Source organism: Heterodontus francisci, chromosome 28 (assembly GCF_036365525.1).
Source record: "Heterodontus francisci isolate sHetFra1 chromosome 28, sHetFra1.hap1, whole genome shotgun sequence".
In the NCBI taxonomy this organism is placed as follows: domain Eukaryota; kingdom Metazoa; phylum Chordata; class Chondrichthyes; order Heterodontiformes; family Heterodontidae; genus Heterodontus; species Heterodontus francisci.
In genome coordinates this window covers 31,902,040-31,928,065 of record NC_090398.1, presented here as the reverse complement: position 1 = coordinate 31,928,065, position 26,026 = coordinate 31,902,040, and the positions used below count along the sequence as shown (strand labels likewise).

The window sequence follows — 26,026 nt, the reverse complement described above, 5'->3', positions numbered from 1 at the left end:
ATTCCTAAAGACCAGCACCTCAGCAAGATTACCTGCATCATTAGGAACACTGGCCACTACTGGGTTCACTAGTCTCTGAAATTTTTTTTTGAGTCATGAATCTGCGTGGTATCACTTGACACTGGAAAACCCCGTCCATTGTAACAAAAACAGCTTCTTTCTGAGCTTGGGGTGTCAAAGGAATTTGCCAGTATCTCTCGAACCAAATTTACCTCTAAGACAAATGGCACTGCCCACTCTGTAAATAGTCTTCCAAGTGAGAAATTGAGCAAGTCTGCCTTCATTACTGCATTGACTTTGCTGTAGCCTATGCAAAGTTGGGTTGACCTGTCAGGTTTAAACATGAATAACTATTGGTGAACTCCAGCTGCTTTGACTCCATTCAGTCACTTTGTTTTCTAGCATGGGTTTCTGCTTTTACTTGAGCCTGTTTGTCTGGACTTAAGCGGTAAGGATAGTGTTTAATAGTGTTTTATAGGCTAAAATAAAAGCAAAATACTGCAGATGCTGGAAATCTGAAATAAAAACAAGAAATGCTGGAAATACTCAGCAGGTCTGGCAGCATCTGTGGAGCGAGAAGCAGAGTTAACATTTTAGGTCAGTGATCTTTCGTCAGAACTAGCAATGGGAAGAAATGGAATAGGTTTTAAGCAAATAAAGCAGGGGTGGGGCAAGAGATAACAAGTTTTATCGGAATGGATTCCACTATATCCACATCATGTGTGGCTAAGGTTGTACATCCTGGCTTATCCTGACGGACTCTTAAACGCTGTGAAAAGTCTTGTTAGGTCTTCACGTTGTTCTGTCTGTAAGTACAAAAGCATGTTGTCCAATTTTCCTTGCCATTCTGTATTAGCTAACTGGACAGCAGGAGGTTCAATCTGAAAATTGTCTAGGCCTGCTTCTACCTCATCCTCACTATCCTTTTCCTTCTCAATAGTCCCCATTACCTAGCATACCTGTACTGGTTTATCCTCCTCCCTGTGGTAATATTGCATCAACATATTGATATCAAACAGCCAATTCTTTTCCGGGTGATCACGGGTGTCAATCAAGTAATTTACCGTACCCACTCTTTTCACAACTTTATACTGAACCTGCTTTTAATAGTTCACCCTGTAAAGGTAATAATACTAATACTTCATCCCCTAGTTGAAAATTTTGGGTCTTTGCATTCTTGTCCGCCCATTTTTTTATATTGGCTTGGGATGATTTCAGGACACGTTACAAGCTTTTGTGAGCCTTTCCTGGAACATGGTCGCGTATCGAAGGTTCATTCCTTTGTTTGAAGAATCTGTCTTTGATGAGTCTTATTTCTTGTCTGCGGGCAGGCAGTGGTGTAGTGGCATTGTCACTGGACTAGTAACCCAGAGACTCAAGGTATTTTTCTGGGGACATGGGTTCGAATCCCATCACAGCAGAAGGTGAAATGTGAATTAAAAGCTAGTCTAATGATGGCCATGAAATCATTGTCGATTGTTGTAAAAACCCATCTGGTTCACTAATGTCCTTTAGGGAAGGAAATCTGCTGTCCTTGCCTGGTCTGGCCTACATGTGACTCCAGACCCACAACAATGTGGTTAACTCTTACATGCCCTCTAAAATCGCCTAGCAAGCCACTCAGTTGTACCTAACCGCTACAAAGTCAATAAAACAGAATGAAACCAGACAGACCACCCGGCATTGACCTAGGCATCGGAAATTACAACAGCAAACCCAGCCCTGTCGACCCTGCAAAGTCCTCCTTAATAACATCTGGGGACTTGTGCCAAAATTGGGAGAGCTTTCCCACAGACTAGTCAAGCAATTACCTGACATAGTCATACTCACGGAATCATACCTGACAGATACTGTCCCAGATACTGCCATCACCATCCCCGGGTATGTCCTGTCCTACTGGCAGGACAGATCCAGCAGAGGTGTTGGCACAGTGGAATACAGTCGGAATGGAATTTCCTTGGGAGTCCTCAACATCGACTGCGGACCTGATGAAGTTTCATGGTATCAGGTCAAACTCGGGTAGGGAAACCTCCTGCTGATTACCACCGATGTTGAACCAGTACCCCCCATGTTGAACACCACTTGGAGGAAACACTGAGGATGGCAAGGGCACAGAATGTACTCTGGATGCGGGACTTCAATGTCCATCACCAAGAGTGGCTCGGTTACACCACTACTGACCGAACTGGCCGAGTCCTAAAGGACATAGCTGCTAGACTGGGTATGCAGCAGGTGGTGAGGGAACCAACAAGCAGGAAAAACATACTTGACCTTGTCCTCACCAATCTGCCTGCCACAGATGCACCTGTCCATGACAGTATTGGTAGGAGTGACCTCTGCACAGTCCTTGGGGAGATAAAGTTCTGCCTTCACATTGAGGAGACCCTCCATCGTGTTGTGTGGCACTACCACTGTGCTAAATGGGATAGTTTTCAAACAGATCTAGCAATGCAAAACTGGGCATCCATGGGGTGCTGTGGGCCATCAGCAGCAGCAGAATTGTACTCAATCACAATCTGTAACCTCAAGACCCGGCATATTCACCACTCTACCATTACCATCAAGCCAGGAGACAAAACCAGGTTCAATGAAGAGTGCAGGAGGGCATGCCAGGAACAGCACCAGACATAACTCAAAATGAGGTATCAACCTGGTGAAGCTACAAATGATTCTGTGATTATGAATATCTTAGGCTGATGCCTGACAAGTCTGTGAGACAGCTCTCTGAATTTTGGCACAAGATGTTGGTGAAGAGGAGTTTACAGGGTTGACTGGGCTGGTTATGCATGTGGTGTCAGGAGCCTCCGTCAACACCAGGTGGTTTGTCTGGTTTTATACTGCTTACACTTTTTTTTACCAATTTGACAGAACTGAGTAACTTGCCAGGCCATTTCAGCCAGCAGTTCACAGTCAGCCACATTGTTGTGTGTCTGTAGTCACCTAGAACCAGCCTGGATAAGGAGGGTGAATTTCTTTCCCAAAACGACATTAGTGAACCAGGTGGGTTTTCATGACAATCTGGTAGATTTCCTGCACAAAATTCTTGATACTAGCTTTATTCCAGATTTATTTACTGAACAGAATTTACATTCCCCAGCTGCCATGGTTGTATATATCTCTGGGTCAGTGGTCCAGGCCTCTGGCTTACTAGTCCAGTGACATAACTGTGTTACTCTACCCTTGGTGAAACACAGAGACCTCAGAGTTTTGTCAGGCTGGAGGTGGTTACAGAGATAGTGAGGGTCCAGGCCATGGAGGGATTTGAAAATAATGAGAATTTTTAAATTGATACGTTGCCGAACTGGGAGCCAATGTCCAGCCAGATAAACTGCTCATTGTCTGATACAATAACAGTGGGATTACTGACAATTCACAGTATAACCCACTTGTGTCCGATGTCAAATTTCCCATTTCTGGAGAAGGTAAGCACCGCTGATGGTTTTAAAAATTAATCCAGTGGAATCTCTACTGTTGTATAACCAGGATCACGTGGGGATTTGTAATGAGATTTCTAATCGTACAGGGCAGGACAGATCATGTTAACCATCAGAGGGAAAATATCACCTGTGTAGGCATCTCCCTGTTCAGTAAATGTTAGAATCAAATCAGGATTTAAAACTTCTTTTCACCATTCTTCACTTTCAGGTGAAGTTTTCATTAACTGAGTTTTAATTTATACACACACCTCTATTGAAGCTGTGAATTAAATCTTGCAACTTTATTGACTAATAAAATGTTTTTCAGAAGTTGTTTTTATATCAATACAGCTAACATTGAAAACCACTTTCTGTCTGTTCTATTTGAAGATGTTCAACAGAAACACAAGGAAACACTCCGGGTACAAACTGAAACACTGAGAGTGAACACTATCCTAATAAAGGAGAAGGTTAAGATTTTCCAGCTGCTTGATCGATACGCTGAGCTAACGGTCATTTCTACTGTTCGAGATCGGACACTTGTAGAACATGAACTGCTGGCAAGAGGCCGAGACCATGAAGAGTGGAGAGAGAAACATCTCCAGAAAGAACTGGAAAAAATCCGAACTGATCAATTATTCCAGAGCAGTTTTTCCTGGGGAAAATCCAAATCTGGGAGTTCAGCAGCAGTGAGTGGAGTCCCGGGGATTGGAAAAACAACAATGGTACAAAAGATTGTTTATGACTGGGCCACTGGGAAAATATACCCAAACTTTCAATTTGTTTTCAGTTTTAAATTCCGGGATTTGAATACTATTAACTGTAGAATAAACCTGAGGAATCTGATACTGGATCTGTATCCTTACTTTGGGAATGATCTGGGAGAGCTCTGGAAGAATCCAGAGGGATTGCTGTTTATATTTGATGGTTTGGATGAATTCAAGGACACGATCGATTTTACTGACAATCGGAGAAATACAGAACCTCAGTACATGTGCACAGATCCCGAATGCTGGTGTGAAGTGTCTGACATTGTGTACAGTTTAATACAACACAAGCTGCTCCCAGGATGTTCAGTGTTAGTGACCAGTCGTCCCACTGCATTACATTTATTGGAAAAGGCTGAGATCAGTGTCTGGGCTGAAATCCTGGGATTTGTTGGTAATGAACGGAAGGAATATTTCAACAAGTTTTTTGAAGATCAGACGGTGGCAGCAGCTGTTTTCAAACACGTGGAGGAGAACGAGATCCTGTACACCATGTGCTACAACCCTTCCTACTGCTGGATCCTCTGTCTGTCACTGGGTCCCTTCTTTACACAAAGAGACAGGAAACAGCAGCAAGTTCCCAAGACCATCACCCAGCTATATTCCTACTATATTTACAACATTCTGAAAAACCATAGCCGAGAGATTGAAAACCCCCGTGATGTGTTACTGAAGATCGGTGAGATGGCCTTCACAGGAGTCTCCAGGAAGAAGATTGTGTTTAGAAATGGAGATTTGATCAAGTACAATCTGCAACCTTCCCAGTTCCTGTCTGGATTCCTGATGGAACTTTTGGAGAGAGATGATTCTGTCCAGAGTGTGGTTTACACATTCCCGCACCTCACCATCCAAGAGTTTGTGGCTGCACTCGCACAATTCCTGACTGCAGGCCGCGGGGACATCCGGAATCTCCTCAGTGACGCCCGCAGGATGCAGGATGGAAGATTTGAGATATTTCTGCGTTTTGTTGCTGGTCTCTCCTCCCCACAGGCAGCTCGACCCCTGGAGGAGTTTCTGGGTCAATTTCTTCATCAAACAACCTGCCAAGTGATTGACTGGGTGAAGGAGAAAGTTAAAGAACAGATTGGAAACACAGGGCGTGAAACTGGTAAAAGGAAGCTCCTGAACACATTGCACTACCTGTTTGAGTCTCAGAATAAAGCTCTGGTTCAGGACACAGTGGGATCTATGGAAATACTTAGATTTAGTAAATTGCAACTGACCCCAATTGACTGTGCGGTCCTGTCTCACGTTATTGGTCTCTGTGATACCATAAAGAACATTGATCTACATAACTGCAACATTCATTGTGAAGGACTCCAGCGGCTGGGACCCATACTGCACAAATTCCGGGTGTTGAGGTAACTGTTTATTTGTCTCTAACTGTTGAAGTGTTGAACAGTCACAGATTGTGTTGTTGCTCTGTAATGAAGGGAAAGAAACAGTTCTGTTGACCCTCAAACTCGGGTGTCAACTGACGTGGCGGACAAAAGACACCAGCACGAGATACTTCGTATAAACACTTTTATTGAGAATTAAATCACTTAGCTACTTGTTATTTCACTTGTTAAACTACTTGTTACAATAAATCACAAGACTCACGGCTTGGACTTCAATACTACCCGTTGTGAGGTGAGGTGATCAGTCTCCCTCTGATGGGTTCTCTTCACTGAAGTGGACTCAGGGTTCCCTTTCCGTGATGGTCCTGCAGGTCTTCTCCTTTCGGGGCTCCTCGCCTCCCCTTCTTATCCAGTTTCTCCCAGCATTGTGAATGTTCTTTGTCACGTACACTCAGGGCCTGGAGTCGTCTGTCTGCTTAGTTTTAAAATCAAAATACATCTGCTGGCCTTCCTTCTTATCTGTAACCTTGTTACCACAGCATCCCACAGTCTCATTGAATGTTTTATCACCCACTGCCTAGCAGGCTGGAAAATAATGACTTCAGCTGCTTCACAGCTCCTTCTCCTTGTGTAAAGCTGGTAACTTTTCCCTTCATGCCTTGCACAGTTTTAGTTGTTAACCTTCGGCTGCAGTTCAGTTGAACCAGAGAGAAACAGATTTAACACAACAATGATAAATAATAAGAGGATTGTTTAGTTTTACCATCAGGACTGGAAAATCTAAAATGGATCCTTGTGAACCATCAGGGATTTTACAATCTGTATGGAATCAGTAAATACAGGTCACTGAAAGGGTCTGATAATTTAATTACAATAAATCATCATTAATAAGGCTGGACAACAGAATGTAAATATAAAATATAAACCAGCAGAACAGAAAATTAATGTCAAATATTTTCCACATCCACCATTTTAACTAGAAACAGGACAGAAACCCGAGTTTAAATAATTAACATTAGATATTTAATCCAATCCCATGCAGGATGTGTATGTCGAGGGAGACGTTCCCTGGATTGGGAGTATTGGGGAAACAGGAATTATTTTAGCTGTAAATGTTTAGAATTATTCACTGACTAGTGGGGTACCGCAGGGATCAGTGCTTGGGCCCCAGCTATTCAAAATATATGTTAATGACTTGGGTGAGGGAACTAAATGTAACATTTCCAAGTTCGCAGACAACACAAAGCTGGAGGGGGAATGTGAGCTGTGAGGACAGTCCAAAAAGGCTCCAATGTGATTTGGACAAGTTTGGCGAATGCATGGCAGGTGCAGTATAACGTGGATAAATGTGAGGTTATTCACTTTGATTGTAAAAACAGAAAGGCAGATTATTTGAATGGTGATCGATTGGGAAAGGGGGAGTTGCAACGAGACCTGGGTGTCCTTGTAAACCAGTTGCTAAAAGCAAGCATTCAGATGCAGCAAGCAGTTAGGAATGCGAATGGTATGTTGGCTTTCATTGCAAGAGGATTTGAGTACAGGAGCAAGGATGTCTTACTGCAGTTATACAGGGCCTTGGTGAGACCACATCTGGAGTATTGTGTGCAGTTTTGTTCTCCTTATCTGAGGAAGGATGTTCTTGCCATGGAGGGAGTGCAAAGAAGATTTACTAGGCTGATTCCTGGGATGGCAGGATTGACGTATGAGGAGAGATTGGGTTGACTGGGCCTATATTCACGAGAGTTTAGAAGAATGAGAGGGGATCTCATAGTAACCGATAAAATTCTAACAGGACTAGACAGGCTCGATGCAGGGAGGATGTTCCCAATGGCTGGGGAGTCCAGAACCAGGGGTCACAGTCTCAGGATACGGGGTTTGCCATTTAGAACTGAGATGAGGAGAAATTTCTTCACTCAGAGGGTGGTGAACCTGTGGAATTCTCTACTGCAGAAGGCAGTGGAGGTCAAGTCATTAAATATATTCAAGAAGGAGATAGATACTTTAGTGCCAAAGGGATCAAGGAATATGGGGAGAAAGTGGGAACAGAGTACTGAATTAGACCATCAGCCATGATCTTTTCTGAATGGTGGAGCAGGGCTGAATGGCCGAATGGCCGACTCCTCCTATTTTCGATGTTTCTCACTGTAAAAAAAAAAGTTACTCCTCATGTACCCCCTGTATGTTTACTCAAAAACTTAAACTTTGTCCAGTCCTTGTACCATCAGCTAATGGGAACAAATATTCTTTGTCTCCCTTATCTAAACCTGTCGTAATCTTGTACACTTGTGTCTGCGTGGGTTTCCTCCGGGTGCTCTGGTTTCCTCCCACAGCCAAAAGACTTGCAGGTTGATAGGTAAATTGGCCATTATAAATTGCCCCCAGTATTGGTAGGTGGTAGGGGAATATTGGGACAGGTGAGGATGTGGTAGGAATATGGGATTAGTATAAATGGGTGGTTAATGGTCGGCACAGACTCGGTGGGCTGAAGGGCCTGTTTCAGTGCTGTATCTCTAAATCTAAATCAAAAATCTCTATCAGAACCCCTCTCAACCTTCTTTTCTCCAGGGCATTTTACCAGCAGTGGGAACCTCAGTGGCACTGCCACCCACCGGGCAGCCAATTGAGGCAATTAAGTGCCCAATGAAGAGGCATCTCCCACCCTCACTGATATGGGGAGAGTGCCAGGTAAATCCTCCTTTATGGCTGCTCCATGGTCCATGAAGAGGCCTCCTGCTCACAATGGTCACCCTCGTGGCTACAGCACCAATGATGGAAGATGAATTTCCCTCTCCTCCCGATCGCTGAGATCTGTCTGCCTGGCATCGGCAGAGTTAAAGTCTGAATTGGCTGCTGCTGTTAAAATGCTGCCCCAGGGTCCCGTCACCCACTGACACTGGGTCAGGTCCCGTACCCACCGGCACGGGGTTGGGTCCCGCCACCCACCGACACTGGGTCAGGTCCCGCCACCCACCGACACGGGGTCGGGTCCCACCACCCACCGACACAGGGTGAGGTCCCGCCACCCACTGACACGGGGTCGGGTCCCACCACCCACCGACACGGGGTCGGGTCCCGCCACCCACCGACACGGGGTCGGGTCTCGTCACCCACCAGCACGGGGTCCGGTCTCACTTTCTATCCTGGAGACAGGATTTCTTTGCTGATGATAAAATTCAGTCCTTATTCTCCATCGACATCCCGTGTGGTTTTCTGTTGAATTGTTTTCGTGATTTCCTCATGGACTGTCTACTCGAACTTGCTAAAATCCTGGTTTTATAATCTTGCTGGAAAAATACAGTTTGTACTTTTCCACACACTTTACCTCTTTCTCATAGTTTCAAACAGATTGTTACTACAACATCTGATACTTACAACAGCTTCTCACAGATTTTCAAGACCTTGCAACTGTCTTATCTTTAACTTTCTAGACAGTCTGCTGAATAAGACGTTTTGAATGCAGTCACCCTTACCATCATGCTGTTGATCAGTCTATTTAACAGTTCCTTTGTTAAATTAATACCTGAAACAAACTCAGATCCTTTAGCAGATAATTAATCCTTAAAACTGGCATCGAAAAATCCACAATCCTTCCGGTGTTTGGATTCCCAGCTCAGGTTTGTGCAGTGATTGGTGGACCAGACCAGGAATGTATGTGATCATAGAACCACAGAAAAATTACAGCACAGAAGGAGGCCATTAAACCCGTCATGTCCCTGCCGGCCAAAAACTATCCTCCCAATTTAATTTCACCTTTCAGCAACTGGTCCATAGCCCCGCAGGTTACAGCACTTCAGGTACATGTCCAGGTACGTTTTAAAAGAATTGAGAGTTTCTGCCTCCACCACCATTCCTGGCAGTGAATTCCAGACACCCACCACCCTCTGGGTGAAAACAGTTTTCCTCATGTCCCTCTAATCCTTCTACCAATCTCTTAAATCTGTGCCTCCTGGTAATTGACCTCTGCGCTAGTGGAAACAGGTCCTTCCTGTCTACTCTATCGAGGCCCCTCATAATTTTGTACACCTCAATTAAATCACCCCTCAGCCTTCTCTTCTCTGAGGAAAACAGTCCTAACTTCCCCAATCTATCTACATAACTGACGTTCCTCATCCCTAAAACCATTCTTTTTAATCTTTTCTGTACTTTCTCCAAAGCCCTCACGTCTTCCCTCAAGTGTGGTGCCTAGAATTGGACACAATACTCCAGCTGAGGCTGAAGTAGTGTCTTACACAGTCATTTGCTGTGATCTGGATTGCACTGCCTGAAATGACAGTGAAACAGATTTAATCATAACTTTCAAAAGGGAATACTTGAAAGGAAAGATTTGCAGGAGGATAGCATCAGGTGAATTGCTCATTCAGAGGGCTGGTACAGACACGATGGGCTGAATGGCTTCCTTCTGCACTGTAACAATTCTGTGATTCTGAAATTGTCCATTTTGGAAGGAGGAATAAAAGAAGCATATTATCTAAATGGTGAGAGATTGCAGAGCTCGGAGATGCAGAGGGGTCTGGGTGTCCTAGTGCATGAATCACAAAAAGTTAGTATACAGGTACAGCAAGTAATTAGGAAAGCTAATAGAATGTTATCCTTTATTGTGAGGGGAATTGAATACAAAAGTAGAGAGGTGATATTTCAGTTATACAGGGTATTGTTGAGACCACATCTGGAGTAATGTGTAGAGTATTGGTCTCCTTATTTAAGGAAGGATGGAAATGCATTGGAAGCAGTTCAAAGAAGGTTTACTAGAGTAATATCTGGAATGGGTGGGTTGTCCTGTGAGGAAAGGTTGGACAGGCTAGACAACTTATCCGCTGGAAGTTTAGAAGAGTAAGAGGCGACTTGATTGAAACATATAAGATTCTGATGGGTCCTGACAAGGTGGATGTGGAAAGGATGTTTCCTCTTGTGGGAGAATCTAGAATCAGGGGTCACTGTTTAAAAATAAGGGGTCGCCCATTTAAGACAGAGATGAGAATTTTTTTTTCTTTCAGGTTCGTGAGTCTTTGGAACTTTCTTTCTCAGAAGGCGGTGGAAGCAGAGTCTTTGAATGTTTTTACGTCAGAGGTAGATAGATTCTTCATTCGCAAGGGGGTGAAAGGTTATTGAGGATAGGCAGGAGATCAGCCATGATCCTATTGAATGGAGCAGACTCGAGGGGCTGAGTGGCCTATTCCGCCGACTAATTCTTATGTGAGGAGAACAACCCCAGATTTTCCAATCTAACCTTGTAGCTGAAATCCCCCACCCCTGGAACTGTTCTGTTAAATCTCCACTGCACCCTCTCAGGGACCCTCACATCCTTCCTAATGTGTGGTGACCAAATCTGGACATAATACTCCAATTGTGGCCTAACCAGAGCTTTATAAAGATGCTACATAACTTCCCTGCTTTTGTACTCAATACTTCTATTTATGAGGCCCGAGATCCCTTGGAGGAAGCACTGGGGGTGGCAAGGGCACAAAATGTACTCTGGGTGGGGGAATTCAATGTCCATCACCAAGAGTGGCTCGGTAGCACCACTACTGACTGAGCTGGCCGAGTACTAAAGGACATAGCTGCTAGACTGGGTCTGCGGCAGGTGGTGGGGAAACCAACACGAGGGAAAAACATACTTGACCTTGACCTCACCAATCTGCCTGCCGCAGATGCTTCTGTCCATGATTGTATTGGTAGGAGTGACCACTGCACAGTCCTTGTGGAGACGAAGTCCCCCCTTCACAATGAGGATATCCTCCATCGTGTTGTGTGGCACAATCACTGTGCTAAATGGGATACATTTCAAACAGATCCAGCAATGCAAAACTGGACATCCATGAGGCGCTGTGGGCCATCAGCAGCAGCAGAATTGTACTCAACCACAATCTGTAACCTCATGGCCCGGCATATCCCCCACTCTACCATTAACATCAAGCCAGGAGACCAACCCTGGTTCAATGAAGAGTGCAGGAGGGCATGCCAGGAGCAGCACCAGACATACTTCAAAATGAGGTGTCAACCTGGTGAAGCTACAACCCAGGACTATCCGTGTGCCAAACTGCATAAGCAGCATGCAATAGACAGAGCTAAGCGATCCCATAACCAACGGATCAGATCTAAGCTCTGCAGTCCTGCCACATCCAGTTGTGAATGGTGGTGGACAACTAAACAACTAACTGGAGGAGGTGGTTCCACAAATATCCCCATCCTCAATGATGGGGGAGCCCAGCATATCAGTGCGAAAGATAAGGTTGAAGCATTTGCAACAATCTTCAGCCAGAAGTGCCGAGTCAATGATCCATCTCGACCCCTTCCTGAAGTCCCCAGCATTACAGAGGTCAGACTTCAGCCAATTCGATTCACTCCGCGTGATATCAGCACCATTCGCGACTCCTCAAATACTGAAGCAGTCTGTGTAGAAATGCAGCAAGACCTGGACAATATCCAGGTTTCGGCTGATAAGTGGCAAGTAACATTTGTGCCACACAGGTGCCAGGCAATGACCATCTCCAACAAAAGAGAATCTAACCATCTCCCCTTGACATTCCATCGCTGAATCCCCCACTATCAACATCCTGGGGCCTACCATTGACCAGAAACTGAACTGGAGTAGCCATATAAATACCGTGGCTGCAAGAGCAGGTCAGAGGCTAGGAATACTGCAGCGAGTAACTCACCTCCTGACTCCCCAAAGCCTGTCCATCATCTACAAGGCACAAGTCAGGAATGTGATGGAATACTCTCCACTTGCCTGGATGTGTGCATCTCCAACAACACTCAAGAAGCTCAACACCATCGCAGCCCCTTGATTGGCACACCATCCACAAACATTCACTCTCTCCACCACCGACGCACATTGGCAGCAGTGTGTACCATCTACAAGATGCACTGCAGCAACGCACCAAGGCTCCTTAAACAGCACCTTCCAAACCCGCGACTTCTACCACCTCGAAGGACAAGGGCAGCAGATGCATGGGTACACCACCACCTGCAAGTTCCCGTCCAAGTCACACATCAACCTGACTTGGAACTATATTGCCGTTCCTTCACTGTCGCTGGATCAAAATCCCGGAACTATCTTCCTAACAGCACTGTGGGTGTACCTACCTCACATGGACTGCAGTGGTTCAAGAAGGCAGCTCACCACCACCTTCTCAAGGGCAATTAGGGATGGGCAATAACTGCTGGTATAGCCAGTGATGCCCACATCTCATGAATGAATAAAAAACATTTTAAAAATCCCATAAACTTTGTTAACGACTTTCCCAATATGTCCTACCTTGTTCAAAGACCCATGCACATGAACCCCCAGGCCCCTCTGTTCCTGCACAGTCTAGAACTATGCCATTAAGTCTATATTGCCTCTCCCTATCCCTTCTGTCAAATGCATCACCTCACACTTCTCTGTATGACATTCCATCTGCTATTTGTCTGCCCATTCTGATAGCCTATCAATGTCCTGATGCAGGCGATTGGTATCATCCTCATAAGAACATTAGAAATAGGAGCAGAAGTAGGCCATTCAGCCCCTCAAGTCTGTTCTGTCATTCAATAAGATCATGGCTCATCTAATTGTGGCCTTATCTCTGCTTTTCTGTCAGCCCCCAATAAACCTTGACTCCCTTGTCAATCAAAAACTTGTCTAACTCAGCCTTGAATATATTCAATGATCCAGCCTCCACTGCTCTCTGGGGAAGAGAATTCCAAACACTAACAACCCTCGGAGAAGTTGTTCCTCCTCATCTCCGTCTTAAATGGGAGGACCCTTAGTTTGAACCTGTGCTCCCCCCCCTCCCCTGCCCCCCCCAGTCCTACATTCCCCACTCGGGGAAACATCCCCTCAGCATCTACCCTGTCAAGTCCCCTCAGAATCTTATATTTTTCAATTCGATCACATCTCAATCTTCTAAACTCCAATGAGTATACGTCCAACTTGCTCAACCTTTCCTCATAAGACAAACCCCTTTTGAACCCTTTTTCTCTGCAGGGTATCAACTGATGTGACAGACAAAGATACACTAAAACCAAAGTCTCGTATAACTTCACTTTATTTGTACTAGAATCACTTAAAGCATACAAAAACTTACAACAGTTTTATTTAGACACCAAATAAGTACAAATCTCACTTCTTGTACAAGATACTACCCGTCAACACAGAGGTGATCAGTCTCTTGTCACGGTTGATCACTGAGCCTCCAGACTCAGGGTCCTGTCTTGGAGAGTTGTTCACGGCTTCTCACCGAGGATACCCTCCAGTTTTAACCCTTATATATTCTTTGAAGGCTCCTTGTTCAACCCATGACTCACATGATCTTGTTTTGCACAAATCTTTAAGCATTATCTCATCTTTGGACAGCATTAGCCATTTAGCCACCTGGACAGAAGTCCAGACTTGTTTACAATAACCACTGTTCATTCCCCTATATCAGTTCCTCTTTTATCTATTCTTGTTCAACACTCTAGTCTAATGGTCACATATCCCTAACCACAAGCTTCGACATGTCTGTTAGCTTACTTCAGCAAGTTCTGCACTTATCTTTAGCTGCCTTAGAGCATGCTGGGTATAAAGTGTTACTTGACCAACTTTTCAGGGCCTACACCCTCATTCAGGAATTAGCCTAGTGACCTCTGAACTACTTCCAATGCAAGTGTGTCCCCCCTTAAATAAGGTACCAAAACTGTACAGAGTACTGCAGATGCGGACACAACAATGCCCTGTACTGTTGTAGCAAGACTTGCCTATTTTTATACGCCATCCCCTTTGCAATGAAGGCCAACATTTATTTGCCTTCCTAATTACTTGGTGTTCCTGCATGCTGACTGTTTGTGAGTCATGTACAAGGTCACCCAGGTCCTTCTGGACCACAGCATTCTGTAGTCTCTCTCCATGTAAATAATTGTATTCCTGCTAAAGTGGACAACTTCACATTTCTCACATTATACTCCATCTGCCATCAGGAATAAAGTGATTTACATGGAGAGAGACTGCAGAATGCTGTGGTCCAGAGGGACCTGGGTGACCTTGTACATGACTCACAAACAGTTTTTGCCCACCCACTTAACGTATCGATATCCCTTTGCAGACTCCTCACAACTTGCTTTCATACCTATCTTCATATCATGAGCAAATTTGGCTGCAATACATTCAGTCTCTTCATCTAAGTCATTAATATAGATTGTAAGTAGTTGAGACCTCAGCACTGATCCCTGTGGCACTCTGCTAGTTACAGTTTGCCATCCTGAAAATGACCCATTTATCCCGACTCTCTCTTTCCTGTCACTTAGCCAGTCCTCTATCCATGTTAATATATCACCCCCAATACCAGGAGCTCTTATCTTGTGCAGTAACCTTTTATGTGGCACCTTATCGAATAACTTTTGGAAATCCACATACACTACATTTACTGGTTCCCCTTTATCCACCCTGCTTGTTACATCCTCAAAGAACTCTAATAAATTTGTCAAACACGATTTCCCTTTCACAAAACCATGTTGACTCTGCCTGACTGTATTGTGATTTTTCCAGATATCCTGCTACTACCTCTTTAAATAATGGATTCTAGCATTTTCCCAACGATAGATGTTAGGCTAACTGGCCTGTAGTTTCCTGCTTTCTGTCTCTCTCTTTTCTTGAACAGAGGTGTTATACTTGTGTTTTTTCTGATCCACTGGGAGCTTTCCAGAATCGAGGGAATTTTGGAAGATTAAAACCAATGCATCCACTATCTCTGCAGCCACTTCCTTTAAGACTCTCAGGTGCAGGCCATCAGGTCCAGGGGACTTGTCAGCCTTTAGTTCCATTAGTATTCCCATTACTTTTTCTCCAGTGAGAGTGATTGTTTTAAATTCCTCCCTCCCTTTTGCCTCCTGATTTTCACTGTTTTCCACATCTCCAAGTTTGGTATCATTGGCAAATTTTGAAATTCTACTCTGTATTCCAATATCCAAGTCATTTGTATATATCAAAAAAGCAGTGGTCCCAGTACTGACTCCTGTCTACCATCCTCAACTCTGAAAAACAACAAGGCTCATAGATTTTACAAATCTATGCTGGCTCTCCTTAATTAACATAAACCTCTCCAAGTGCTGATCAATGTTTTTTCCCTGATTATTGTTTCTAAAACCTTACCCACCACTGATGTTAAACTGCCCGTCCTGTAGTTACTACGAATGTCCTTACACCCTATTTTGAGTCAGTGTGTCATATTTACCACTTTCCAATCCTCTGGCACCTCCCCTGTATCTAGGGAAGATTGGAAGATTATAACAAGCCCTTCTGCTCTCTCCACCCCACCTCCCTGAGCAACCTGGGATGCAAGCCATCCGGACCAGACGACCTATCCACTCCAAGCAAAGCCAGCCTTTCTAGTCCATCCGGCCGAGCAATTTTCACCCGTCCATTACTTCCAGCATCTCCATTTCTGCTATTTTGTCAGCATTATCTTCCTTAGCAGACACCAATACAAAGTACTCATTAGGTATTTTAACCTTACCCTGTGTCTCTAAACATATATCACCTTCTTAGTTACTAATAGTCCCCACCCTGCCTCTGAGTACCCTCTTACCATTTACATGCTGGTAGAAGATTTTTGGATTCCCTTTTATATTAACTGCCATTCTATTCTCATCTTCTCTCTTTGCCAGTCTTACTTTGCTCTTCACTTCCCCTTTCAACTTATTGTATTTGTCCTGGTTCTGTCATGAAGAATCCAGCTGACATGAATCATACACCCTTTTCTTGTTTCAGTATATTCTCTATCTCGTTCATCATCCCAGGAGTCCTGGCTTTGGTTCCACTAACTTTTACCCTTGTTGGAATGGACTGAACCTGTACCTGAAACATCTCCTCCCATTGGAGACTGCTGAGAATGACAACACATTGGAGAGCAGTCCAGACCATGGCACCAATGAGCAAGGGACTGCACAGGGGGGAACAGCAAAGTGTAGAGTGGTTATAGGAGATTCCATAGTCAGGTATTTCTGTAACTCTCATTGTGAGTCCCACATGGTGTGTTGCCTCCCTAATGCCGGGGTAAAGGAGAGAGTGTCGAATAGTTTGCAGGGGGAAGGAAGCGAGCTAGAAGTTGTGGTACACATCAGTACCAATGACATAGAGAGGGCAGGTATTGAGGTCCTATAGTCTGATTTTCAGGAGCTCAGGGGGAAGTTAAAAAGTCAGACCGCGAAGGTAATCTTTCTTTCTTTGGCCTCCTTGTCTCGAGAGACAATGGGTAAGCACCTGGAGGTGGTCAGTGGTTTGTGGAGCAGCGCCTGGAGTGGCTATAAAGGCCAATTCTAGAGTGACAGACTTTTCCACAGGTGCTACAGATAAAATTGGTTGTCGGGGCTGTTACACAGTTGGTTCTCCCCTTGCACATCTGTCTTTTCTCCTGCCAACTACCAAGTCTCTTCGACTCGCCACACTTTAGCCCCGCCTTTACGGCTGTCCGCCAGCTCTGGCGATCACTGACAAATGAATCCCATGACTTGTGATCAATGTCACAGGACTTCATGTCGCGTTTGCAGACGTCTTTAAAGCGGAGACATGGACGGCCGGTGTGTCTGATACCATTGACAAGCTCGCTGTACAATGTGTCTTTGGGGATCCTGCCATCTTCCATGCGGCTCACATGGCCAAGCCATCTCAAGGGCCGCTGGCTCAGTAGTGTGTACAAGCTGGGGATGTTGGCCACCTTGAGGACTTCAGTGCTGGAGATACGGTCCTGCCACCTGATGCCAAGTATTCTCCGGAGGCAGCAAAGATGGAATGAATTGAGACGTCGCTCTTGGCTGACATACGTTGTCCAGGCCTCACTGCTGTAGAGCAAGGTACTGAGGACACAGGCGTGAAACACTCGGACTTTTGTGTTCCATGTCAGTGTGCCATTTTCCCACACTCTCTTGGCCAGTGTGGACATAGCAGCGGAGGCCTTTCCCATGCGCTTGTTTAATTCTGCATCTAGAGACAGGTTACTGGTGATAGTTGAGCCTAGGTAGGTGAACTCTTGAACCACATCCAGAGTGTGGTCACCGATATTGATGGATGGAGCATTTCTGATGAACTGTCCCATGATGTGTCGGTTTCTTGAGGCTGATGGTTAGGCCAAATTCGTTGCAGGCAGCCGCAAACCTGTCGATGAGTCTCTGCGAACACTCTTCAGTGTGAGATGTTAATGTCGCATCGTCAGCAAAGAGGAGTTCCCTGATGAGGACTTTCCGTACTATGGTCTTCGCTCTTAGACGGGCAAGGTTGAACAACCTGCCACCTGATCTTGTGTGGAGGAAAATCCTTCTTCTGAAGACTTGAATGCATGTGAGAGCAGCAGGGAGAAGAAGATCCCAAACAGTGTAGGTGCGAGGACACAGCCCTGTTTCACGCCACTCAGGATAGGAAAGGGGTCTGATGAGGTGCCGCGATGATGAATTGTGCTTTTCATATTGTCATGGAATGAGGTGATGATACTTAGTAACTTTGGTGGACATCCGATCTTTTCTAGTAGTCTGAAGAGACCACGTCTGCTGGTGAGGTCAAAGGCTTTGGTGAGATCTGTGAAAGCAACGTAGAGGGGCATCTGTTGTTTGCGGCATTTCTCCTGTAGCTGGCAAAGGGAGAACAGCATGTCAATGGTGGATCTCTCTGCACGAAAGCCACACTGTGCCTCAGGGTAGACACGCTCAGCCAGCTTCTGAAGCCTGTTTAAAACGACTTGTGCGAAGACTTTCCCCACTATCCCGAGCAGGGAGATTCCACGGTAGTTGTTGCAGTCACCGCGGTCACCCTTGTTCTTGTAGAGGGTGATGATATTGGCATTGCGCATGTCCTGTGGTACTGCTCCCTCATCCCAGCACAGGCAAAGCAGTTCATAGAGTGCTGAGAGTATAGCAGGCTTGGCACTCTTGATTATTTCAGTTGTAATGCCGTCCTTCCCAGGGGCTTTTCCACTGGCTAGAGAATCAATGCCATCACTGAGTTCCTATTTTGTTGGCTGTTTGTCTAGCTCATCCATGACTGGCAGAGACTGGGCTGTATTGAGGGCAGAATCAATGACAACATTTTCCCTGGAGTACAGTTCTAGGTAGTGCTCCGCCCAGCGGTCCATTTGCTTGTGTTGGTCAGTGATCGTGACCACTGATTTAGACTTGAGGGGGGCGATCTTCTTGATATTTGGCCCAAAAGCTCTCTTAATGCTATCATACATTCCTCTGATGTTTCCGGTGTCGGAGGCCAGCTGAATACGTCTGCATCGGTGTTGCCAGTAGTCATTTGCACAGCACCTGGCTGCTCTTTGTGCAGCGCTTCTGGCTACTTCAACTGCTACGGATGTTAACTCGCTGGGGGCTTTCTTGTAGTTCAGCAGTGCAATGCGCTTAGCGGCTATGACAGGTTCTAGCTCTTCAAAGTGAGATTGAAACCAGTCTGCATTCTACTTCTCACGTTTGCCAAAGGTAGTCATTGCTGAGTCATAGATGGCATCTCTGATGTCGGCCCACTTGGTCTCTGCATCCCCTGTCGGAGTGTTTTGAAGGGCTTTTTCAAGTGAATTTATAAACTTATGTAACATCTGTGGATAAGAAATTCTGTTAATGTTGATGCGTGGGCGGTCCTTCTGCTTGGAGTAATGTAGCTTCTTTGTTTTGAGTCTAACTTTGCTGCACACCAGGGAGTGGTTGGTGTCACCGTCCGCACTGTGGAAGCTGCATGTGATTTGGACACTGCTTATAGAGACTCGCCTTGTGACGATGAGGTCCAGCTGATGCCAACGACGTGATCTTGGGTATCTCCATGAAACCTGGACACCCAAATCCCTCTGTACTGCAGTTCTGCAATTTCTCTCCATATAAGTAATATACTGCTTTTCAATTCTTCCTGCCAAAGTGGACAAGTACACATTTTCCCACATTATACTCCATCTGCCAAATGTTTGCCCACTCACTTAACCTATCTATATCTCTTTGTAGACTCTTTATTTACTTCATTGACTGGAAAGTACTTTGAGACGTCCGGTGGTCACGAAAAGCGCTATAGAAATGCAAGTCTTTTTCTTTATATGGAGACATTAGATCAGGTGACCAAAAGCTTGGTCAAAAGTAGGTTTGAAGGAGTGTCCTATTGGAGGAAAGTGATCTGGGGAGGGTATTCCAGAGCTTGGGGCCTAGAAAACTGAAGGTCACCAATGGTGGAGCGATTAAAATCAGGGATGTACAAGAGGCCAGAATTAGAGGAGCACAGATATCTCGGAGAGTTGTGGGGCTGGAGGAGATTACAGAGATAGAGAGATTAAGAAGGATTACATGAATTACAAAAACATGTTTAGACATGTGTGTATAAGCACAAAGTGTGGTGAATCAGTTTGTTGAACTTCAAATACAAACAGCATGTGGGAATATGAAATAAAAACAGAAAGTGCAGTCAATACTCAGCAGGTCTGGCAGCATCTGTGGAGAGAGAAGCAGAGTTAACGTTTCAGGTCTGTGACCTTTCATCAGAACTGATGTAAAGATAGGGAAGGATAAAAGGGAAGTGTGGTGACAGTACTGATTAGGGAAGACATTGTCCCTCTGTCTCTCCACACTCTTTAGAACTATGGCATTAAGTCTATATTGCCTCTCCCTCCCCATTCTGCCAAAATGCATCACCTCACACTTCACTGTATTAAATTCCATCTGCCACTTGTCTGCCTATATTACTAGTCTATCACTGCCCTGTTACAGTCGATTGGTGACATCCTCACGGTCTGCTCCATCTCAGAGTTTGGAATGTTCAGTAAATTTTGAAATTTTACTGTGTTACAACATTCAAGTCATTTAGAAATGTCACAAATAAAATCAGTGCACCAGCACTGACCCTTGGGGAACATCAATGTCTATCATCCAGTAGTCTGATAAACAACCATTTACCACCACTCACTGGTTTCCATCCTTAAACCAGTTTTTTTGTCTAAGCTGACACTGACCTTTCTATTCCAGGCACCTCGATTTTTTTTTTATTAACCAGCCTTTTATGTGCAACTTTGTCAAAAGCTATTTTAAAATCCATATCGAGAACGTCCACCGAATTCCCCTCATCAACCTTCTCTCTTACATCATTAAAAACATTCAGTTAGATTAGTCAAACATGATCTGCCTTTTACAAATCCGTACTGACTCTCCTTAATGAACTCAAACCTCTCCAAATACCTGTTAATAATTTCCCTGATCATTGGTTCCAAAATCTGACCCAACAGTTAAACTGTCTGTTCTATAGTTACTACACATGTTCTTACAAACTTTCTTGAACAAGGGTGTCACATCTGCCACTCTCCAATCCTCTTGCAGCTTCCCCATATCTTGGTGAAGATTGGAAGTTTAGGGAAAGCCCTTCCATATCTCCCATCCATTACCCCTACCATCTCCACTTCAACCGCTATTTTGTCACATTCCACTTCCATAGTAAACACCGATACGAAATATTCATTTCATGTTCTAGCCTTGCCCTGCACCTCTGAGCATATATCACCCTCTTTGACCCTAAGAGTCCTCACTCCACATCTTACTACCCCCTGAAGCCCTTAATGTGATTGGTAGAAGGATTAGAGGGCACATGAGGAGAAACGTTTTCACCCAGAGGGTGATGGGTGTCTGGAATTCACTGTCAGGAATGGTGGTGGAGGCAGAAACTCTCAATTCTTTTAAAAGGTACCTGGACATGTACCGAGGGTGCTGTAACCTGCGGGGCTGTGGACCAGGTGCCAGAAGGTGGGATGAGTTTAGGTGGATTGCTTGTTTGGCCAGCACGGACACGATGGGCTGAATGGCCTCCTTCTGTGCTGTACTTTTTCTGTGTTTCTATGTTTCTTACCATTTACAAACCATTAGAAGATTTTTGGGTTCCCTTTTATGTTAACTGCCATTCCATTCTCAGATGACCACACACATCAGAGCCACAGCAATCTCCCGCACGGCAGCTCATTTAAATAGCCGGTACGGCCTCCCCCGACAACGTGGAGAGGGTGAGCTGTCTGACATCGTCAATGGTGTCAGATATCTGTGCACAGGCACTGCCGCCATCTTTCAAGGGCAGCCAGTTCTGCCGCCAATTTGAATTTTTAAAGAAGTATCCCCGCCCCCAAAATTAACCAAATAAAATTGTAACGCCCCTTTCCCACCCCCAATAAGAATTACATTAACTATTTGCCCTTTCCCTGCACACAACACTTACCTTTGAAATGTGACCTTTCACCCCTGCCCCCCAGACTGTACAATGTTTAAAGTTCATCCCTTCCCACAATCCCCTATACTGATGATGATTATTTGACCCCGTCCCCCCCATCACTGCTCCCCCCCCACACGAAAAATCTTAATTCCCCCACCCCACCCCGCACCAGTGTCCTGCCTGCTTTTCCCAGACGGGGAAGTGAAGGTGTGGGAGTGCCGGCTGCTGCACTGGAGATCGTGGTGGGCCCGGAAGATTCGAGGTAAGTTTATTTCAATCTATTCATTATAATATTTAAATGCAGGTCCCGTTGCCCAGCGACAGGGGTGCCGTCACAGAGCCTTGTCACCACCAGGAGGATCAGGCCGGGCCCTCCCGGAGTCGGGCTCCATGGTGAGCCTCTGCCAGAAGCATCTTCCGGCCTTCCCCACCATGGAGCCTGAAATCAGGGGCTCTGTAAAATCCAGCCCATTGTGTTTGGCCTGCTTTGCGCTTGAAGAATTCACCTGACATGCTTCATACACTGTTTTTTTATTTTGTCATATTCTCTATCTCCCTCATTATCCAAGGAGCCCTGGCTTTGTTTCCCCGACCTTTCCAGCTTGTTGGAATGTACTTAGCCCATTCTCCGTGATGTCCTTTACCCCAGTACCAGGGAGGTAACACATCATACAGGACTGACCAATCTGAATTCACTGTTTGATTTGTGGGTGACTATCTTACATTGATGGCCTCTAGTTTTGCTTTTCCCCACAAGTGGAAACATTCTCTCTGTATCTCCTCTATCGAAACCTTTCATACTTTTAAACACCTCTATTAGGTCACCCCTCAGCCTGCTCTCTTTTTAGAGAAAAGAGACCAGCCTGTTCATTCCCTCCTGATCGGTATTCCCTACATTTCTGGTATCATCCTTGTAAATATTTTGCACCCTCTCCAGTGCCTCCATATCTTTTTTATAATATTGTGAACAGAATTGTCTGCAGTATTCCAGGTGTGGTCCAACCAGGGTTTGACACAAGTTTAGCATAACTTCTATACTTTTCAATTCTACCCCCTAGGAATAAACCTTAGTGCTTGGTTTACTGTTAACCTGTGTAACTACTTTTAGTGATTTGTGTATTTGTACTCCCAGGTCCCTTACCTCCTCTGCCCCATTTAGATTCTTATTTTGTAAGTAATATGTAACCTCCTTACTTTCCAAAATGTGATGTCTCACATTTATCTATGTTGATATTAATTTGTCAATTACATGTCCATTCGGCAAGTTTGTGAGTATCTTCATGTAATTTGTTGCTATCCTCCTCAGATTAACTATCCCCCCAACCCCAAGTTTGATGCCATCTGAAGATTTAGAAATTGTGTTTTTGATTCCAAAGTCTAAATCATTAATATAAATTGTAAAACAGTGATCCCAGCACTGATCCATGTGCAACACCACTTTCCACCTTCTGCCATTCTGAGTAACTACTCTTTATTCCTATTCTCTGCTTTCTGTTTTGAAGCCAGCTAGCTGTCCATTCTGCTTGTTCCCTTATCCTGCAATCTCTGACCTTATTCATTAGTCTGTTCTGTGATACCTTATCGAAGACTCTTTGAAAATCTGGATAAATTGCATCTACTGCATTAACATTGTCTACTTTCTCTGTCACCTCTTCAAAAAATTCAACATGGTTGGTTAAGCAAGACTTTCTCTTTAAATCCATGCTGACCTTTCATTATTATATCTTTGTTTTCGAGATATTCTTCTATTCCCACCTTTAGTAGAGATTCCATTATTTTTTACCACTGATGTTAAGCCAACTGGTCTATAGTTCCCTGTACATGTTCTATCTCCTTTCTTAAATATCGGTATAATGTTAGCTATCGGCCAGTCTTCTGACACTACACCTTTCTCTAAAGAATGATTAAAAATGTGTAGTAATGTCTCTGCTATCTCTTCCCTAGATTCTTTTAAAATGTGTGGATGTAATCCATTTGGACCAGGGGTTTTTATCCTCTGAGTTTGATTAGTTTATTTAAAACTTCACCTTTTTATTTTCAATGCTGTTACCTGATTTCTAATCTGTCCACCTATCCTGTTTTCCTGGTAAATATTGAAGCAAGGTCATTATTTAATATTTCTGTCATTTCTCTATCATTGTCTGTTGTGATATAATCCTGACCATCAATAATTGACCCTATTTCCATCATGATTTTCCTTTTTTTATTTATATGCCAATAAAATATTTTACTATTTGCTCCTTGATAATTTAATTGTTCCCTTTTGTCCTTTTTAAAACAAAATTCTAATCTCTTTGTCGTGCTCTCCCCTGCTGCTCATGTACTTAATGTCTGTCTTTTTCCAAGACCTCATTTTTCTTTATCTGATGTCTTTATTTATCCATGGTAACTCATTAGTGTTTCACTTGTTCTTGTCTTTTTAGCAGAATATATTTTTCCTGGACTATGTCGAACATGGTTTTAAATGTTTCCCATTGCTGTTCTATATCACTGTTTGACAATATTGTTGTCAGTTTTATTTTCCTCGGCTCTATTCTCAGCCCCTCAAAATCCACTTTTCTCCAATCTATTCCCTGGTCTTTGTCATACTTACCTCCTTCTCAATTATTATCTTAAAGTATATAATATTAATGTTCACTATTGTCTCGATGTTCCCCTACTTTTACTTCTTTTATCTCCTCTGGCTCATTCCCCATTACTGGATCCAGTAGGGAATCCTCCCTTGTTGAGCTTCTTACATATTGGGTTAGAAAGGAGTCTTGTACACATTGTAGGAACTCCATTCCCTATTTCCTTTACATATCTCTTCTGGCCAATGAATCTCATGTTAGTTGAAATTCCTCATTATTATTATTCCATGTTTTTTATTCATTTCCCTAATTTCTTTGTATACTTCTTCCTGACTTTCCTTCCACTATTAGGTGGTCCATAGACTATCCCTGTGAATGTGGTTGATCCTTTATTATCTTTTATCTTTATCCATGTGGATTCTATTTCTGTCTTGCTGATGGCCGTGTCACTTTTTGCTCCTGCCATTGTTTTCAGTATTAAGTACAGCTACTCCACCTCCCCAATTTCCTCTCTCTCTTTTCTAAGTAGTTTATATCCTGCAATGTTTAATGCTCAGTCCAGATTTTTCCATAGCTATGTCTCAGTAATCCCTAATATGGTTCCTCACAATGTAGTATTGTCTCCAGTTCCCCTGTTTTATTACACTGTGTGTATTGCTGTGTGAAAAGTTTAACTCAGTTGTAATAACAGTTCCTCTTACTTTTTTTAACCATCTTTTTATAATCACACTCCATAATTCTATTTACCTCCTTTCCATCGATGTCCTCTCTTTTTTTTTCTTTCCAATACTCCGCTTTTCTGATTTGTTTACATTCAGGCTGATTTCATTTTCTGTTCATCCCTCCCCATCTCCCCCACACCCCCACCCTGTCCCGTCTTATTAGTTTAAAACCTTTACCACCTCCCTATTTACCCTTTCCACTCGGATACAGGTCCCATCCTGGTTCAGGTGCAGTCTGTAAACTCAGTACAATTCCTTCCTGTGCTGGTACCGGTGCCAGTGTTTCATTTAAAGATTAGAGATAGATTAGAGATACAGCACTGAAACAGGCCCACCGAGTCTGTGCCGAACATCAACCACCCATTTATACTAATCCTACACGAATCCCATATTCCTACCAAACATCCCCCACCTGTCCCGAGATTTCCCTACCACCTACCTATACGAGTGACAATTTATAATGGCCAATTTACCTGTCAACCTGCAAGTCTTTTGGCTTGTGGGAGGAAACCGGAGCACCCGGAGAAAACCCACGCAGACACAGGGAGAACTTGCAAACTCCACACAGGCAGTACCCGGAATCGAACCCAGGTCACTGGAGCTGTGAGGCTGCAGTGCTAACCACTGCGCCACTGTGCCGCCCCAAAGGAACCCCTCTTTCCCACACCAGCTCTTTAGCCACACTTTAATTCTCCTGATCTGACTGTTTCTTTGCCAATTTGCATGTGGATTGGGAAATAATCCAGTGATTATTGCCCTTGAGGTCCTGCTTTTTAATTTAGCTCCTAACACCTGATATTCCCTCAGCAGGATCTCCTCCCGGTTCCTACATATGTCGTTTGTTCCAACATCGACCACGACAACTGGATTATTCCCTCCCCTTCCAAATTGCTCTCCTGCCACCATAAGATATCCCTTACCCTGGCACCTTGTAGACAACGCACCCGACAGGATTCTCATTCGTGTCTGCAGAGGACACTATCCATCCCTCTAATTATAGAAATCCTTATCACTACCGAGAGAGTGTGGGAAAATGGCGC

The 26,026-nt window shown here is 44.3% G+C and overlaps 1 protein-coding gene across 3 annotated transcripts in view; it reads left to right on the top strand.

Moving 5' to 3' along the window:
* The window catches only part of LOC137385170 (NACHT, LRR and PYD domains-containing protein 3-like), a 67,981-nt gene that overhangs the window by 31,553 nt on the left and 10,402 nt on the right, over positions 1 to 26,026 (top strand). For all 3 annotated transcript variants that reach the window (XM_068060140.1, XM_068060139.1, XM_068060141.1), the window contains one exon: positions 3,807 to 5,544. In XM_068060140.1, coding sequence (XP_067916241.1) covers positions 3,807 to 5,544 — 1,738 coding nt within the window. The remainder of the gene's footprint in view (positions 1 to 3,806; positions 5,545 to 26,026) is intronic.